At 39.2% G+C, this 17,220-nt stretch overlaps 2 protein-coding genes across 2 annotated transcripts in view; one reads left to right on the top strand and one right to left on the bottom strand.

Annotated features, from left to right (window-relative positions):
- The first annotated feature begins 1,616 nt into the window (after positions 1–1,616).
- On the top strand, positions 1,617–6,112 carry LOC115360537 (myoD family inhibitor domain-containing protein-like). Its single transcript, XM_030053511.1, has 3 exons — positions 1,617–1,677; positions 4,606–4,881; positions 5,841–6,112. The coding sequence occupies exons 1-3, from the start codon at positions 1,617–1,619 to the stop codon at positions 6,110–6,112; spliced, it is 609 nt and encodes a 202-aa protein (XP_029909371.1).
- Positions 6,113–9,332: 3,220 nt separating this feature from the next.
- The window catches only part of ankrd26 (ankyrin repeat domain containing 26), a 37,015-nt gene continuing 29,127 nt past the window's right edge, over positions 9,333–17,220 (bottom strand). The window contains exons 42-45 of the mRNA XM_030054751.1: positions 15,529–15,764; positions 14,938–15,181; positions 11,356–11,401; positions 9,333–10,541 (exon numbers count right to left, since the gene is read on the bottom strand). Coding sequence (XP_029910611.1) covers positions 10,411–10,541; positions 11,356–11,401; positions 14,938–15,181; positions 15,529–15,764 — 657 coding nt within the window. The 3' untranslated portion in view covers positions 9,333–10,410. The remainder of the gene's footprint in view (positions 10,542–11,355; positions 11,402–14,937; positions 15,182–15,528; positions 15,765–17,220) is intronic.

The following is a 17,220-nucleotide window of genomic DNA, read 5'->3' as shown; positions in this document are numbered from 1 at the left end:
TTTAATTTCCTCAACCCCCACCTGCCCGAAAATGCTGAACCCGACAGGATTGAAGCTACAACCTTGAGATCCAGTGTCACACAAAGCCAAACTCTTTTATTAAACCTCATAATGTACCGTCATAATGTAGAGGTGTTTTATTTAAGAGCTTACCACAGAGGAGTTGAGTAAAGCAGTGAGGCTGTTTCATTTGTCATGGAAGATGTAGGCCAAACAGGAAATCACATCTTCTGGTAGCCCTTATGCATGTTTTACTTTCAATAAATTTGCATTGGTTATAGTGGTTATTAATTAGTTTTGTAAACACATCATAAATCATTAATAAGCAATCATAAACAAGTTGTAACAGTCCTCATACATCGATGCAGGCTCACTATTTGTCAAAGACCAAGTCACCGCTGCACTGCATCTATTCTGTTCAGTCTCAGATCTTGCTTGTTGCGGAGCTCACTTTACTTGATCTTGCCAAATAGTGAGCCTGCACGGATATATGAAATGTGCTCACAACTGAATTAATAACCTAACTAGAAGCTATTCGTAAACCTTCATAAGGGGAGTCTTATTGTAAAGTGGTACTGGTATTTCTTTTAATCAACATTTTTCCCAAATGCTTCCGTGGGTCATATGTGCTGCTAATTTAGGAAACGCTCCTGTGGGTCGTATTAGAGGGTTGGGGGAAATAACCTATGTGGCTGTGTGGGTTGGAGGACTTGTTGATTTTGTTTGGTCACTAATAAGACAGAAAGCTCACTGCAGAGGTTTATTACCTGCTTTACATTTCAGCTAATACAAATAAATCCACAGGGATGAATGGGCCCAGCACTCTCACTGTTAACAGGAGTGATTTGATGTAGTGTTTAGCGACTAATAAGCGGCACCTTTATGCTCAGACAGCTTTGTGCATGGAGAGCAAATGTAAAAGAGAAAGAAAAGCTAATCACTTACCCATTCTGTTCATCCGCTGGTCTCAGACTGGGATGCTTTTCATGACTCTAATGATGATGAAAAGAGACGTACTTATATCCGCTGGCCTCTTTTATGATAACACAGACACGGCCTCTGAAGCAGTAAAGATTCAATATAAAACATATTTGGTCAACTTGACAAAAACAACACCAAAAAACATACATTTGCCAGACATGCATGATGCATTTTTCTATCACTGTATTCACATTTATTTGCATGATGAATACTTGCGATGGCTTTGGCAGGTTGGCTGGAGTGTCAGGAGGAATATGACTGCGCTTGTGTGTTTATATGTGTGTGTGGGTGTGTATTTGCATACATACTCAGCTAACACACTTATGGGGTATGTGTCTCCATTGTGTTAGGTGACTAAAAGCAGAGCGTGGAAGGCAACCTGAAGTCATACAACCATGCACGCTGCTCTGAGGTCATTTAGGAGCGGCAGCACGGGCATCTGCTGGGATGGGGGGAGTTAGTAAGTCACTGAGTCACACGCATAGACACACACACACACACATAGCTCACAGCCTTCTGAGCAGTGACTCAGGCCGGCGTGTTGGGTGATGTAGCTGGAAGGAGGTTTTGGACAGAAGCAGGCAGATGAAGGACTGAAGTGAATGAGGGACAGTGGACAGTCTTGTGAATCAGAAATGTCACCAGCAGACGACTCACTGCTGAAAGGGACACAGCGACCGAGTGAGCAGACTCAAGGCAAGTGGAAACTCTGCTTTAACCCTTTTGAAACCTGAGCAAGTACATCTGATTTCTTTTGAAAACAATGGGAAGAAAGGCAAGGAGCGACTTAACAAGAAATGACCTAAAAATTAACAAGAAATTAGTGCAAAGTTAGAAGGAAATGCAAAAAAATGCAGAAAAAGGAAATGAGCTGAAAATAAAAAAGTCCTGGAAAAAAAACAAAAAAAAAAACATAATTATATACATCATTAACATCATTAAATCTAACATTATTAAATACAGTTTAGGATAATTTTCTTTAAAAAAATCTTTCTTTCTTTCTTTCTTTCTTTCTTTCTTTCTTTCTTTCTTTCTTTCTTTCTTTCATCATTAATTTCCAGGCCATTTTTCTTGTAGCCTTTTACTAATTCATTGCAAATGTTTGGGCCATTTCCTGCAAAGTTGCTCATTGGCTTTTTTTTCCCTGTGTTTTTTACCCTTCACATCTTCGCTACACATTCAGCAATATTGGGAATTAAATTTTAAAAAAATCAACAATCAAAGGATTGGATTAAATTAAAGCAAAATGTCAGAGTCTTTTTGATATATATTGCCAAACCACTATATTTATCTCACCCTACCTGTGGGGTGCAGCTGACTCACAAGTGATGTTAACAGATTATTATTTGAAAATCTGTCAACAAACATCTACAAGTCGGCACAGCTGGCATTGTGACAGTCTGGTGAATATCTGCAAAGTCTTGTTTGGCTTGTTTTCCCTACGAGGCACTGTGTCTCCTTGTGTATCAGCATTAATTTTACATTTATATACAGCATGCTGATTGTACTCAAACATGACTTTTTTTTTAATGTGTTTATAATCAGCAGGAAATCTTTTCACCACATGGATCATGTCACCAGAGGAAAAACCCTCTCCACTGACCTCATTATCAGTAAGTAGGAGCCATGAGTGACCCGTAGCATACAGCCAACCTTTTAATAAATTCAATGAACAATACATGTGTGACTCGGGGTTGGGTTAGAGCCATCCCTGACTAAAGACATTTCAGATCTTCAGATGTGACACTTCATGAGCTCAACCAACAGTTTGTTTGTTAGACAGCTGAAAATGTTTTTTTCCCCCATGTTATCGTCTCACTGCAAATACACGCAGTCATTCAAATTTACCTTGAAACCTAGAATTTGTTGTAATTAAAATTTGTCATTTTTTTTCAGAGGTAGAGCTTTATTCTGAGTTTTGAGGAATAGAACAATACGTTGTTAAAAGTCATGGACTTAAATGTCAACTAAAATTGTAACTAAATAATAATCATCAAATTGTCAATTTACCCTCAGATCTGTGGTTTTACAAAGAAGATTCTGGTAAAATAATATTGTGTAAAAAAAAAAAAAAAAAGAGTTAATCAATCACAGCCAAATAGCCAAGAAATTCTTAAAAACTGATCGGGGGTTCTGATAATGAGAACAACAGTAGAATAAGTTTAAATTCCCACATCACCAAAACTACAAGCAGCTATTAAGAAAAATCAATATTGTCAGGTGCATAAACATCTACACTAACACTGAGTTTCTCCTTTTGATTCTTTCCCCAGGATGTCACAAGAATTGATTCTTAGACACAAAGTCAGTAACAAAAATTTGAAAACGACCACTAAAAATAAAAGTATTGTCAGTGTCTGTAGTATTAAAGTAACTTGATACCTCACCCTGTAACTCTGTGATCTGTGTTTAAACAGTTGAAACATGCAGTCATGCTTACAGGACTGTAAATCAAAATGAGAGCACATAATCACACTGCTGTATTTACTGTTCAACATTTCATACAGTTCCTCTAATTTGAAATCCATATTGTTTTTTGTTTTTTTTTTCCTCTGTCTTGTTTTCTACTTTAAGGCTTCAGGTAAATGTTGCACTTGTTCTAATGTAGCCTCTATGTTTAAAAGACTATACCAGTGGTTTTGCATATTTAACCATATATCTACAAAATGCATTCACTTCACGTTTCTGTTCATCTTTTCCCAAAGTAAGCATTGTATTTTAGAACTCCCGTATCATTTTTCCTACCTTTTATCTGGCCATTGGTTTGCATTCATGCCACTATGATATGAAAATGTACTTAAAGAGACTTTAAGCTTTCTTCACAGTGGTATTCCATCACTTTAATAAAGTCATCCACATTCGTTTTCCTAAAAGCAGCAGCACTGTTGTGTGTACTGATGACTTGAAATTGGGCGTGAAATTGGGAGTGAAATAGTCTCTCTGCCAGTAAATAGTCCCTGGGAAACATTTGCTTTACAGAGTGAATTATCAGTTCTGTGGTTTGTGAATGGAGACAACATTGTTAGCCACACAGGCAGCAACATTATAAGGTGGGTGATTCAATCAAATTCTAATTTGAAAATCGAGGGATTTTTGCATTAATTGCTAAGTAAAATGTGGGTAAATTGTAGTACAGGGTGTCCATAAAGTCTCTTTACAATTTAACAAATTTATTACAAAAGCAAATGAATAGACACATCTGTGGAAATTATTATAAAATGAGGAGTAGATATTGAAGTTTTGTGCCTCATTTAATGCACCTCTATATGGGCACCATTGGTTGCATCAAGCACGGTACTCAATTTCTTGCCATGTTCGCTGTAGCACAGCCTCATCAATGGTGGCAATGGCATCAGTGATCTTTTGCTGAAATACACAAATGCAATGTGATTAAAAACATTGATAACCACTGAGTACATAGAAGAAATCTGATTAACATATCTCATCAATTGCTTTTGTAACAGATTTTTTTAAATTGTAAAGAGACTTTGTGGACACCCTGTATATGGGCCAAGCAAAATGCAGACTCCTGGCTCTTTATGGCACACCATCCCTCCCATCCCTGCCAAACAGTGATGATGCAAGAGACAGAGTTTCTGTTTCTATTTCTGTATTTATGTCCAGCCCAGCCTCTGCCAGCTGCAGCTCCACCTGTAGAGGCCTCAGAGGGCGCTGTAGGGTTCCCGAGGCCCCCGGGTGACATCCAGAAGCCGTGCCTGCGATGTGGCTGCTCCCTCTCACCTGGCGTCCCAGAGCACACACTGTCCCCTCTGTCACCAGCTCTGGTTGGACTGCAGGGCTCCAGCCTGTCGGTGCAGAGCAGCAGCAGCAGCAGCAGCAAAAGGAGGAAGGGCAGGGACAGTCTGAAAAGTTCACACCAACCTCCTGCTACACCACATGGTATGCACAGCAAATGCAGCTTCAGAGCTACACGCCGAAAATGAAATAGACTGTACACCATGTCACATTGCACATATGTGCACATTTAAAAATATGATGTGGTAAATATGGACATGCAAATAAATCCTATTAGCACTGAGCAGTGGAAGGTTATCTGTCTGTCTATCTGTGTATGCATGGAGCTTTAAAAACTTTGTGAGGACTTTCAAACTGCTCTTTCTTTCAGCACTATCAAAGCCTGCGGTGCGCCAGCTCTTGTTTATCATTGTGTTCATGTTATTATCTCCCTAAAGTTATGCATTAAATCAGTACAGTGGCTACACATGATGCTCTTTTTTCGTCTACAAACAGACATTAGCATAAGTTATGTTGGGGGGGAGGACAATTCGGGCAGCTTAGCAGGGAAACGCTGAACCCCACTCCCCAGGGAATTCTGCCATTTTCTTTTCATTTACTTTCTTGAGTAAACAGGATAAAACACGTTGATTTGCATGAGCTCACCCACTATCTGGTCTTTGTAAGGATGAAAAAGGTAGCTGAGTAATAATACAGTGGTTAGGACCTTAAGAGATGCACCATAATGCATGAATGGGGTTAATGTATGCAATTTTCGTGTGCGCCTAATTTGGATAGGAGAGCAATTATCTAGTGACAGCTTCTTCCTAGTTGTTCATCACTGGTGGCCTCGGCGGCCTCCTTTTCATTCTCCCCGAGGACTGAACTAGACTCTGTGATTAAGTAATCACAATCACACTTGATCACTGTAGCAGTGCACTGTAGTTTCTCTTTTAAGTTCTAGATGGCACAACAAATAAACATGCATGAGATTAATTCAGGGCTAATAGAATTGTTAATCCCCTTTTCTCTTGGTGCACGACAATTTGCTTGGGATATGTCATGGCTTTTCTGCAACACGCTTTTTCTTCGTTCTTGTTTTTTTTTTCTCTTGATGCCCACAGACTCCTGTCTTCACATGCTACTGGCCTGCCTGTCGTGCCAGTGCTCGCTGCTGTTGCTGGGCCTGTTGGAGGCGTGCTCCTCCTGCCTCCACACCCTGTGCTCGTCCTGCTGCCACGGCTGTGCCCGCTGCTGCTCGGCCCTCCAGGACGCGCCCGTGGAAGAGCTGAACTGCCACACCCACTGCCACTCGGTCCTGTTCGAGTCCTGCTGCGAGCCCACTGAGTGTCTTGAGTTTTGTCTGGAGTGCTGCGACATCTGCCATCACAGCTAACGGCCATCTGATCCACCAAATATCAGCCATCGGGCAAACACAGGACTCATACAGGACATGGCTGCTTGAAAAAGGACAGATCAATAAAGTCAACAATATTTATTAGTCAGTACAGCATCCCTGCTCATTGCTGTTACATTAGTCATACTGTGATGTGCACTCATGATGCAGTTTGCCTTCATGGGAGAACAAGCATGGTGTCAGAATAATTCAATTCAATTATTAATATTTATATAAGTGATAATTTCTCTGGTTAACATGTCAGAAATTGACTTCTTTATTTATTAAACAAGACCTGGAAATTGTCATGGTCGATTTTGCAGGAACTATCTACCAATTAATATCAAAATGTCTCCCTGGTACATTAGTAAATCAGTGATCATCCCCAATGAAAAACATTTGGCACAATTATCGTTCTCTGCCGACTTCAACCCATGTGAATCCATTCATGAGAGGGGAGGTGAGGGATTTGACTTTGGTGCCAGAAACGTATTTTAAATTCCTTATGTGCCAGATAAAGGGAGGGAATGAATGCAATATTTATCCCCTGCGTGGTTTTTGGGTCATATATTCAAAAGCTTCAAGGACCTTTCGTCAGATTAAAACAAAAAGTTTGTCAAGGTCATTTTTGTCCTGTCTGTCAAACCTCATCGGATAGACGAGGTAAATAAAATCCAAGCGAATGCGGGCCTCATTAGTGGCACAGCTGCACGTTCAGCCTCTAGCTGAAGTCCTGGTGTCAATTAAAAAGAGAACAACAAATCCTGCCACAACTCAGGGATGTGATTTGTCCCTTTTTCTCTGTTTGTGTTCTTCACCACATTCCTGCACAAATTTTGTGATGAACGAAACACCAACAGCCCACAAAAGCCTACACTGCAGCCTGTTCAATGCAAATGTTGATTGGTCCCATTCCACATGTGCCCAAGAATTTCCACTTCATGACCGAGTGAACCCCTGAATAAAAAAGGGTCTTCCTATTTGCTCTCAGTTCAGTCTGGGTTCTTGTGATTTAAGATTCCAGGTTTGACTTCTCCCTGCACGGCTCTTTGCAGCTGAGGGATGGGGCAACACAAAACTTGTCAGCTCTTTCTTGCATCCCTTTTCATATTTGTCATATAAAGCACTTAGAACTTGAAAGGATGCTCGGCTTATTCTCACAAGATCTTCCATATCGAAGCCAGCTCCTTTAAGCGCTTTGTGCCAGATGACAGCGGAGAGGCAGAGTAAACAGCCAAAAATAAAACAAAGCACCAATAAAGACAACACTGTCAATCTGTCCCGGCGAGCCAAGAGGCTCATTTAAATCGTGTTAGAGCGAGAAAATTGAATCAAAGTATCTGTTTTGCCCGCATCACATTATGGATTCTGTCGGTGACAAGTAACAGTGGTGACATGCCTTTTAAAGCATGGGGACCATACAGCAGCAAATAAACACTCGTGTTTGTTCCACTTGTCCCCATCAGTTTGCCATATCCTCACACCCCAACTGATGGCTACTCCAAAAATCGCCTAGCACACATTTCACTCACTTCTAACACAGGTTATTAGAAGAAATTCAAGTAGTACATAACTTGGCAGACTGTTAAAAATTGCTTTTAGGCCAGATGTATTCATAAATACTTTGCCCTGATATTTTGGCTGTACATCAAATTCCTGTGAAAAATCAAAGTCATTTTAATGAAACTAATTAACGTATCAGGAGGGTTCCTGACAGTACCATCTATTAACCAGACTGATTTTCTCACAACTTATCAATTTGCCATATAAGTAAAAACATGCAATAGAGCTAATGAGAGAAAATATAGAAAAATAAACTGATTGAGAAACAATGGCCACCACTGACTCCCACAGCTCTCATGACTGATCACATCATGCAAATACATTTAGTCTGAAATTCATGTTCAAGTATGCCTCTCAACATACATAAAAAAAAAAATGAAAAAAAAAACAAAACAAAACAAAAAAAACACTAATGCAGTATGGCTTGTAAAACAATATTTCATGTTTCCTGGTATTTCTTGTATATCATGTTTTTCCCTGTTTTAATAAGTGAGAAGATTACAGTCTGAGATATTTCCAAATCTAAGACATGCATTTGAACGTTGTTGTCATTACAGTAAGATTTCTAAATAAAAATATTGGTTTTATTGGCAACCTCATAATGCATCGGAGCCTGGAGGTGGAAAACCAATTGTTTTTCTTAACAACTGCCATGATTTGTTGGACTGGCAGTCTGAGATAACAAGACTGGGCATCACACATACAGGATGACCCACTGAGGAGCGGTTTGTTTCAAGCCCACATTGTCTTTCAAAAACAACCCTTTCAACACTTTTTTACTCGCAATCTGTCTATTTGTATTCTCCCCTGCTCTAAAGCTCCGTGACAATGTTTGTAACCTCCTCAATCAAAACAAGGTTTATGTGTGGTGTATGAAGCGGTGTCTATTGGAAAAAAAGGGGGAAATAATAAAAACCTAATAGTCAGCCTGTCAGATGTGCCCATCTGCTGTAAAGGAAACAAAAATAAATGTAACCAGATTTGAATATCTAACATTTGAGGCTGACAGAGAGAGGACAGATCAAAGGGAAGAGAGACACACCGGAGGGGGGCAATCATAAACACATTGTCTCATTTTAATAAGTGAGGGGAATAGTTTCTAAACCAGCGCATACCATCAAGTTTTCATGTGTTGTGGTGTGCAGGGGAGGAGGGAGGCCGGCTGGTGAAGTGAAACACATTAAAACTTAGCTAATGAGGCCTGGGTTACAAATGGGTGTGCATGAAATATTGATGGCAAGCTTCATTTTCTCTTGAAATGAGATACGCACAATCCAGAGCAACCAAACAGCTGCAGAGGGACATATCTGAGCAGAGGTCAATACCAAATAATGCACAAATCCCACTTCCTGCTTCTCAACAAGGACTGTATAAAGATTTGATTTTTTTTTTTTTTTTTTTTTCAAGTAGACATTCTTTATGTTCATTTGTTTTTTTTCACATCCCATGCACCTGGAGGATTACTACATTGTGTACACTGAGCTCCATGGCCTATATCTCTCAGATTCCTTGTTTTTAGCTATGGATGCATAAGGATTTCATGGCTGTTAAACTCTTTTATGGCAACATCTCTCACATTCTGTCACCTGATGACTTGAGCGCTCCCCTTTTAGACCTCGCCTTACTGAGCTTCAGTGTCAAAGACAGTGGACACCAGTTCAGGGTTTTCTGAGATTTTATTTATAGCGTTAGTCTTCTGTAACATACAGGAGTTGAAAATGTTCCATTAATGTTTTTCATTATAATATTTTTAGGACCTGAAAAAGACAAACAAAAAAAAATACTGAAATGTCCCACTTCTTGTAACTTTAAAAGCAAACCAACCAAAACCGAAGTGGATATTTTAACTTATAAAAGAATATACCCTGTTTGAATAACCAGAGAGTATTCTAGTTCGTCTTATTCAAGTATATCATGTTTGTAAAAAAACAAAAACAGAAACAAAACATGAGACTGCAACGAGTCTAATAAAATAAGACCAAGACAGATATTGCACCATTAGATGGCACGTACCAAATGTTACATCTTGGCAGTTTTATGCATGACGTATACATGACTCCAATACTAGTAAATTCAACTTTTTGCAATACCAATATTCACAAATAAAACTCCAAACCACAATTATATATATATATATATATATACATATGGAGCTAAAAGATACATAAAGTCTACAGATTAAACAGATCATTTAGGCTGAACAAATACTCGAGTTGCTCTCCAACAGTACCAATCAATAATGCCGGTGTTAAAAATATGGCTTAAAATACACTTTCAAAGACAAAAAAAAATATTATTCCATTTGCTCCTGAGTGGATAAGTGCAATGTGCATTATATATATATTTTTCCTTTCTTAAAAGCTGGAGAGTGAGTAAATCAGAATGTGAAGTAGCTGTGGTAGATGACTGGGAGTGGTTTTGGCGTTAGTGTTGTTTTAGTCAGGACACACACTGAGAAATACAAAGTTTGATCAAATAATTATTACGCCACATTCAAAGATTGCCGGAAAACTTATGATTAACATTATGCTAATCTGTTTTAGCCACCAAACCAATTCAGTGTGCAGTTCTTGCGTGCGGTGTGTGTCTCCTCATTCACTCCTGGGCGTACAACCAGACCTCTCTATTCTTGCCACTCTAAATTGATTGATATTTCATTGAACATTTTAATGTTTGTACTGAGGAAAAATTATTTTATGATAGTTATTATTATTGTTTTAATGCTCAGCCTTAGGTCAGATCATGTAGTTCTTCTTCAGGACCTCCAGGTACTGCTGCGTGGCTCTGCTGACCGGGTCCAGCTCCACTCCCGAAGCCGAGCCCACTGGGGAAAGACGAGCCGAGCCGTTGTCCAGCTCTGCTGTGGCTGTGGACCAGAGAGAGACCAGGAAAGCATTTCAGGAAGATTTCTAGATTTTTTAGTAAACCCTGAATTTGACCCTGAGTTGGCTGAAGCTGACTGTGGTGTGCAGATACAAGGATTCACCACAGCAACCAACAAGAAAACCAGAGTGTCCTATTTCATGCCTCTTCAGTCGGAAGTTCTAATGCAATGCTATGCATCTCAAACTAACACTAGTAAAAAAAACAAAGGGCAATGCATAAAATTTGTTCTAAAAGGGGTACGGATCCACAATGAGTAATTTAATGACAGTGCTGCATGATGGTAGCATTCACAAAGATATTCATAAATGTATGTAAAACATCTTTTCAGGGTCTAAATTAATCACCCTGTTGTGACATAGTGCTCTGAGAATAATTTGGGCTTCAAAGGCAACGGGATCGCCAAAACAAAAAAACAAACAAAAAACATAAAAAAAAAAAAAAAAAAAAAAAACAGAAGAAATGCCATGGCTGACAAATGTAATGCTGCAGGCTTGACAGGTTTTCTGATGAATAACTTGAGGTTAAGTCAAAAGGTCAAGTAAACCTGGCACTGAGCAGGTTTAGCTTCAGAGTGTAAGTTATCTGGCCTCGTGGCACCCAGATTCCCAGGTTTCCATTAATCACAGGTTAACAAACATGGGTGAGTCAGAAAAACCTGCTGTCTGAAACAGGAGGACCAGTAGGAGCAATAGCTATAATTCACATGTAGTTACCATCCATTTTTTAACCAGATTCCACAGCTCAGCTAACACTGTAACATGTTTCTCTTGGCCTGTGTGCTGAACATCACTCACCCTGGTCCAGTTCCTTTGATATGTTCTTATCCAACTCACTCTGCATCTGGATAAAAACGGAAAGACAAAGATGCTGTTAGATTTGTATTCTATTGTTTGGGTGGCCCACAGTTGTAAATACAAGCTAAAACAGGTGAGCCTAAAAATAAGTGTGCAAACATTTGAACAAGGATGGAGACATTACAGAGCTGGGAACGTGCCACCAAACACAACACCAGTGTTGGGGGTAATACATTACTGTTTCCTCTGGGGAGTCAAATAAGGAACCACTCTACCAATTTCAGCTATGATATAACAGTTACTGGCCAAACAGTTACATTGGTACTTGACATATATTTTAGCGTTTTAAACTCTTTATTGGGGTAATATCTAAAAAAAAAAAAAAAAAAAAAAAAAAGAGTTCCCATCAGCATATCTTGCCTTCAAATCATGTTGGAAATATCGGAATTAGTAGTAGAGGGCAAATGAAAGAGCTAACAATGTTGCAAATGCAACTTGGCTCTATTTTTATTCAAAACCTTAAAAGAAAGATTTTGTGCCTTTCACTATTTTAGATTATTTCTGTTGGTAACAGGGGCTGAGGCCTACAATATGCATTGGCCCAATAAATGCAAGTAAGCCTTGAACAACTGTTTTTGATTGAAAAGCAAATGTAACAGTTGAAACACTTTTTAAATATTACATTTAAAAAAAAAAAAAAAAAAAAAATATTACATACTTTTCTTAGACAGGAATAAGTCATTTGTTATAATTTATTACTTTTTCCAGTAATGGCCCCAACACTGCACAACACTATGATAAATGGCAAGATATTTTATGACAAGCATCCAATTGAATACAAGACATCAGGACTGTTCTGCAAACCACAGCAAGACATGCGAGCATGCAAGTTCTGCTTTAGTGTAGAGATCTACAGGCTGTCTGCTTCTGCCAGACAAATCTGACTATCAGAGGCAAAACTGACCACATCCCTGCACCAATAAAAGAGTTTTAATGAAAATGTACCTAAATGACAAAATAATTTATCATGTATTATGTATTTACATAATGCTGTACAATCTAATATAATTCAATTATATTTTAGTTGTTGTACAAGACTGCATTTTATTGAGGTGTGTCTAATATTCTGTCCCCCTAATGTATATAAAGAGAAAGCACAAAAAATTAGAAACACCTCTCAATATAACGTTGTCCAATACAAGACCTCTGCAAACTACAACTTCAATAATATACACTGAATTAAATTTAAATCTCCACAATTTCAACAAAAACTGAAAATTAGAAATGTTCACTGAAATACATTAGGTTGGCCATATCTTTACAGCTTTCAGATCTCACCACAAATATTTGTACAGCTCTTTTTCACTCAAATAAATTTTAAAGAAATAGTTCCCCCCAGAATGAAAATCCTGTCATTATGTACTCCAGCCAGTATTTCCTATACTTAGACAATTCTGCAGTGCCTGCTGAATTGTTGCATTTCCTCATGCATGCGCCAGACTGCCACACACACACACACACACACACACACACACACACACACACACACACACACACACACACACAGACAATAAAAAAACTGTAAGAACAAAAATGAAATTGCAAATGAAAACTCTACAGTTTGCCTCACTGTATCTGCTATCACAGTTGTCTCTCTCGCCTGTGAGTGGCCAGTGTCTGTGTTTGGTGTGCATGAGGCTCTGCTCTCTCTTAGGCTGTCTGTCCTGCACCAAGGTCCTGTTGCTTCCTGCCTTAAAGTCAAGTGTCTCTTCCATGCCACTCACCCTTACACATTTATTATTTACTAGATCTTTTCCATTGCTTTCTTTTCTGTAACACTGCATCTCTCTCCTCTCTCTGCTGTTTGTTTTCAATAGACTATGGGTTTATAAAGCCCTTTGAGACTGTTAATACTTACTGGAGGTGTTTAAAACTACTCAACATGTAGAGTTAAAATGGGTGCAGTGCAAAGACTGGCATATTTCTTTGGCCACAAGGAGGTAATTAGTTTTAGTTTCCACTGGACACTAGTGCTGCTATTACTGTAAGGACAATTAATACTCTTGCCATACCACTCTTGCCTGTCAGCCTGTGGGAAACACTGAGACAGTGAGTTATCTAGTGCACCTCCAGGGACCAGGGATTGATTCTTTAGAGCTCCAAATAGATGATACAAATAAATAAAGGAATAAATAAGGCAAATAGTGATGACAAAATGACTCCAAAAGACTCAGATTCACTGGTGTTTGAACTGCTGGAGGGATGGGTAAAAAATGACAGGTTTTCATTTCTGGGTCTTCAGAGGTAATACATTAACAACTGTAGGGCCACCTCTGTACCACTGGCGGTGCTACACTTCGATTCTTGATTGAAATTTGAAATACTTCATTCTAAGTAAATTGTAAAGTAAATGAACTGTCAAACTGATTCTTATTCTACCAGACAGTCTTGGAGCATGGAGAAAGCCAACCTAAAGCAGAGAAACTGAGCAAGGAATGGATTGGAATTGGAATCAACATGGATTTAAGCTGTGGGAACCAGTCTGATGTCGTCCACACTGAACGAGCCACACAGTGCAATATCCAGGGTTCCTGCATGGCACCAATCAACATCCACTGTTTTCTTCACTATTCCACTATTCCATTACATAATCCTCAATTTTCATATCCCCAGATGATTATAGGAGGAAAAAAAAAAAAACAAAAAAAAACACCAGCAGCTGGACAAGGTTAAAAGTGAAATCTGGAATTTCCACCACTACCACTGCTGTGTTAGTCAGTGTTGCTCATATGCCATTAGCTCACCATATTTTCATAGTTTTTCAACTATGAAAAATAGGATTTACTCAGATTTCAGCTATAATACTTCACAAGCTTATAACAATAAATGAATTAATTACATTTGTTTTCCGGGGATTTTGGAAATTGTGTGGATGTGCATTATTTTCCATAACTTTCCAAGAGCCACAAAAATAACTAAGTTCTGTGACTCTTGCAAGCCGTCATTTTATTGCAGGAACCCCGTGGGCAGAGTTGTAAATGTGACAGGGTGAAGGAAGCCAGTCAGACACTGAGCTGAACACGACTACACACCTGGTCATGAGTGTGGCTGAAGAGAAGACAGATGAGAGTAAGACTTTTGAGCTAGAAGCTGAAGAAGTGAGAAATAAAAGAGAGGTTAAGTGTAAAGTCCTGCTACCAGAAAGATTAGAGAGACCTAAGAAGAAAAAGGTGCAGGAAAAAAAAATGGGAAAACTAAAAATGTTTTTAGCTTCTAAGGTGTAGTTGGAGAAAACAGCCAGTCAGAGAATGTTAGCAAGTCACTGGAGTCATGTCATCACTCTAATGGATGCACAGATAGTCTCAAAATGCCCAGAATAAAATAAATACTTCTTGAGGTACTGTCCTACCAATCTTTGCTGACAAGGTAATGAAACACTAGCAAGTGTAGACAAAGCACTCATTTTTAATAAGGAGTCACACTACGTAGTAATAAAGCTGACAACAATGACACAATGGAAATGAAAATGGCCCAGAGTAAATAAGCGCATCAGCATTAACAATGTAAGTTAGAGATGCTAACCCTGGCGAGGTAGTCCTCCACCCTGCTGCTCTGTCCTTCAGTCATGGGGCTGAGGAGGGGGAGTCCCAGGCCAACGCTCCTGCTGAGAGGCCCCAGTGTGGCCCCATAGGTTGCAGCTGGGGAGCCCAGGTCCAGCGAGGGCCCTCCGAGGCTACCATTCACAATGCTACTGGTGATGAGAGACTTGCTGCGATGGCGCTCATTCAACAGTTTGGCATTGGCATCTTCGAGCCGATTGTTTGCTCTGCAGATTAAAAAAAACAATATGTTTATTTACATTAATTTATGCCATATAGATTTGTCAGGATTTATGCGGTCTATGTCCATTCACACCGCACATATCTACTGATAAGCAGACTTATTCTGTATAGTCTGTTTTATTGTATCTGTTTGTGTTTTCAGACGTAACAAATGTATGACAAAATGTAATATACTAAACCAGAACACATCCAGCATCATTGTATATTAGACAGCAAATATTTCTTTAACTTACAAGAAGTCTGTGGGCCAGGTACCAGGTACCTACAGCAGAGACCCTAGTGTACTGATGAAAAATTTGCACTGAGTTGTGGAAAAACACGCTGATCTCACCTCTCTAGTTTGGCAGCCAGGGATTTGCGGAGACGCAGCTCCTCTGTGTAAAGTTCCCGGTATCGGTCCAGCTCGGTGCGTGTGGAGTCTCTCTGGTTGAGGCTGTCCTGCTGGGTGGTGCGGGCCCGGCCCAGTTCTCCCTCCAGCTCCCGGATTCTCTGCTCCAGCTGGGAGCGCAAGTTGGCCTCATTGGCTGATTTTATCTGATCCAAGGCCTCCTGGGCCGCTGCCTGAGACTGGAAGTCAAAAAACAACCGTTTTAGCTGGTCTCGCTGCGGCCAGAAATATTTTGGTTCAAAGCTGGCTTCCTTCTGACTTTCTCCTGAGTTTTGAAACGTTTCTGAACTACAGATAAACATGTGCAATGACAAAAGTTCCTTTGACAAAATTTAATTATGTAATTATGTATTTCATGCACGTTTCAAGTCTCTGCAAGTTGATTTTGTCACCGTAACAAAGGCATTTTCAGAGGTTTTCGGGGTTTGAAGTCACAGCCTGTGGGTCATTGGGCAGATCATAAAATAACTGTGCTAACCTGACAGTAGCAGCGTAATGGGGTGTTTTGGGATGTTAAATACATGGGTGAACATGCCAAGTTGACAAACTCCTATGATACATGGACAAAAGCTTCCACTCATCTGGGCCAAAACCTCAAGTGTTGAAGACCTGTAACACAGCTGCTAGAATTTTTTAAAATGAAATCATTTTAAGATTATTCTGCTTTACTATACAGAGAGAGACAGGCAAAAAAAAGGGTACAGATAGGTGATGACATGCAGCAAAGGGCTTCGGCTGCATGTGAATCCAGGCCACTATGGCTAAATTAGCTTCAGTAGTGAGTGGTGCACGCTCTACATGGTCCTGTAGCAATTTTTTTTAGGACTATTTTAAATTTTGAACTTTAGATGATTACTGCAGTGCCACCATCAGCACTGCTGGACCCACATGCCTGTAGGCGTAGTTTTGTGTGGGACTGGGCCTATGTTCAAAATTGGTTTATATTCATGCAGGGGAAGGTGGCTTTAGTAATAATAAAATGAAAAACATTCGGGAAATATTGTTTTACTTCTCATGAAAATATACCCTGATCAAAGCTGACAATGTATGAGATTTGGTGATATGCAGAAATAAAAGATTTTGCATTTTCATCAACAAATCACTGCCTCTGATTTAGTTAAATCTAAAAAACAGAAGTGGTGAAATGATTTCAGTAATATACAAAAAGCGAAGATATGGCTGACTGTGGTGTAGTGATATTACAAGTATGAACATCAGGTTTGAGTGTGAATCTGAGAGGCTATAGGAGCACATTAATCCCTTATGACAGTACAAGGACTTGCAATCACAGCGTCAAAGCACCACTCAGGGCTTCATACTCTAATAATCAAAAATAAATAAATAAATACAGGACTAGAATGGAAAAGTAAAACCATGGATTACATAGATCAAATAGGATGATTATTACGAATAGGTGTTATGAAATGAAAATTAAGTGCAACAATATTTTGAATAAAAGGGGAAATATAAGGGGCTAAAGAATGCATAATGTGTTGTGATTTTTGCACACAAGTTTAATGGGAATGCGGTTTAAATTATAACAATAATAACAACAACATTAATAATAATAATGATGATGATAAAAATACAGGGCAAAATAATGACAGGAAGCAGAGCTGCCCAACCTTTAACTAT

The sequence above is a fragment of the Myripristis murdjan genome, chromosome 6 (genome assembly GCF_902150065.1).
Source record: "Myripristis murdjan chromosome 6, fMyrMur1.1, whole genome shotgun sequence".
NCBI classification, from domain to species: Eukaryota; Metazoa; Chordata; class Actinopteri; order Holocentriformes; family Holocentridae; genus Myripristis; species Myripristis murdjan.
This window is presented reverse-complemented; position numbering and strand designations above follow the sequence as displayed.

Bases quoted from the DNA above. Each gene is read 5' to 3' on its own strand.
- LOC115360537 (XM_030053511.1), top strand. From the start codon at position 1,617: ATGTCACCAGCAGACGACTCACTGCTGAAAGGGACACAGCGACCGAGT. The intron at 1,678-4,605 runs GCAAGTGGAAAC...ATTTATGTCCAG, and splicing joins ACCGAGTGAGCAGACTCAAG to CCCAGCCTCTGCCAGCTGCA. The intron at 4,882-5,840 runs GTATGCACAGCA...TGATGCCCACAG, and splicing joins ACCTCCTGCTACACCACATG to ACTCCTGTCTTCACATGCTA.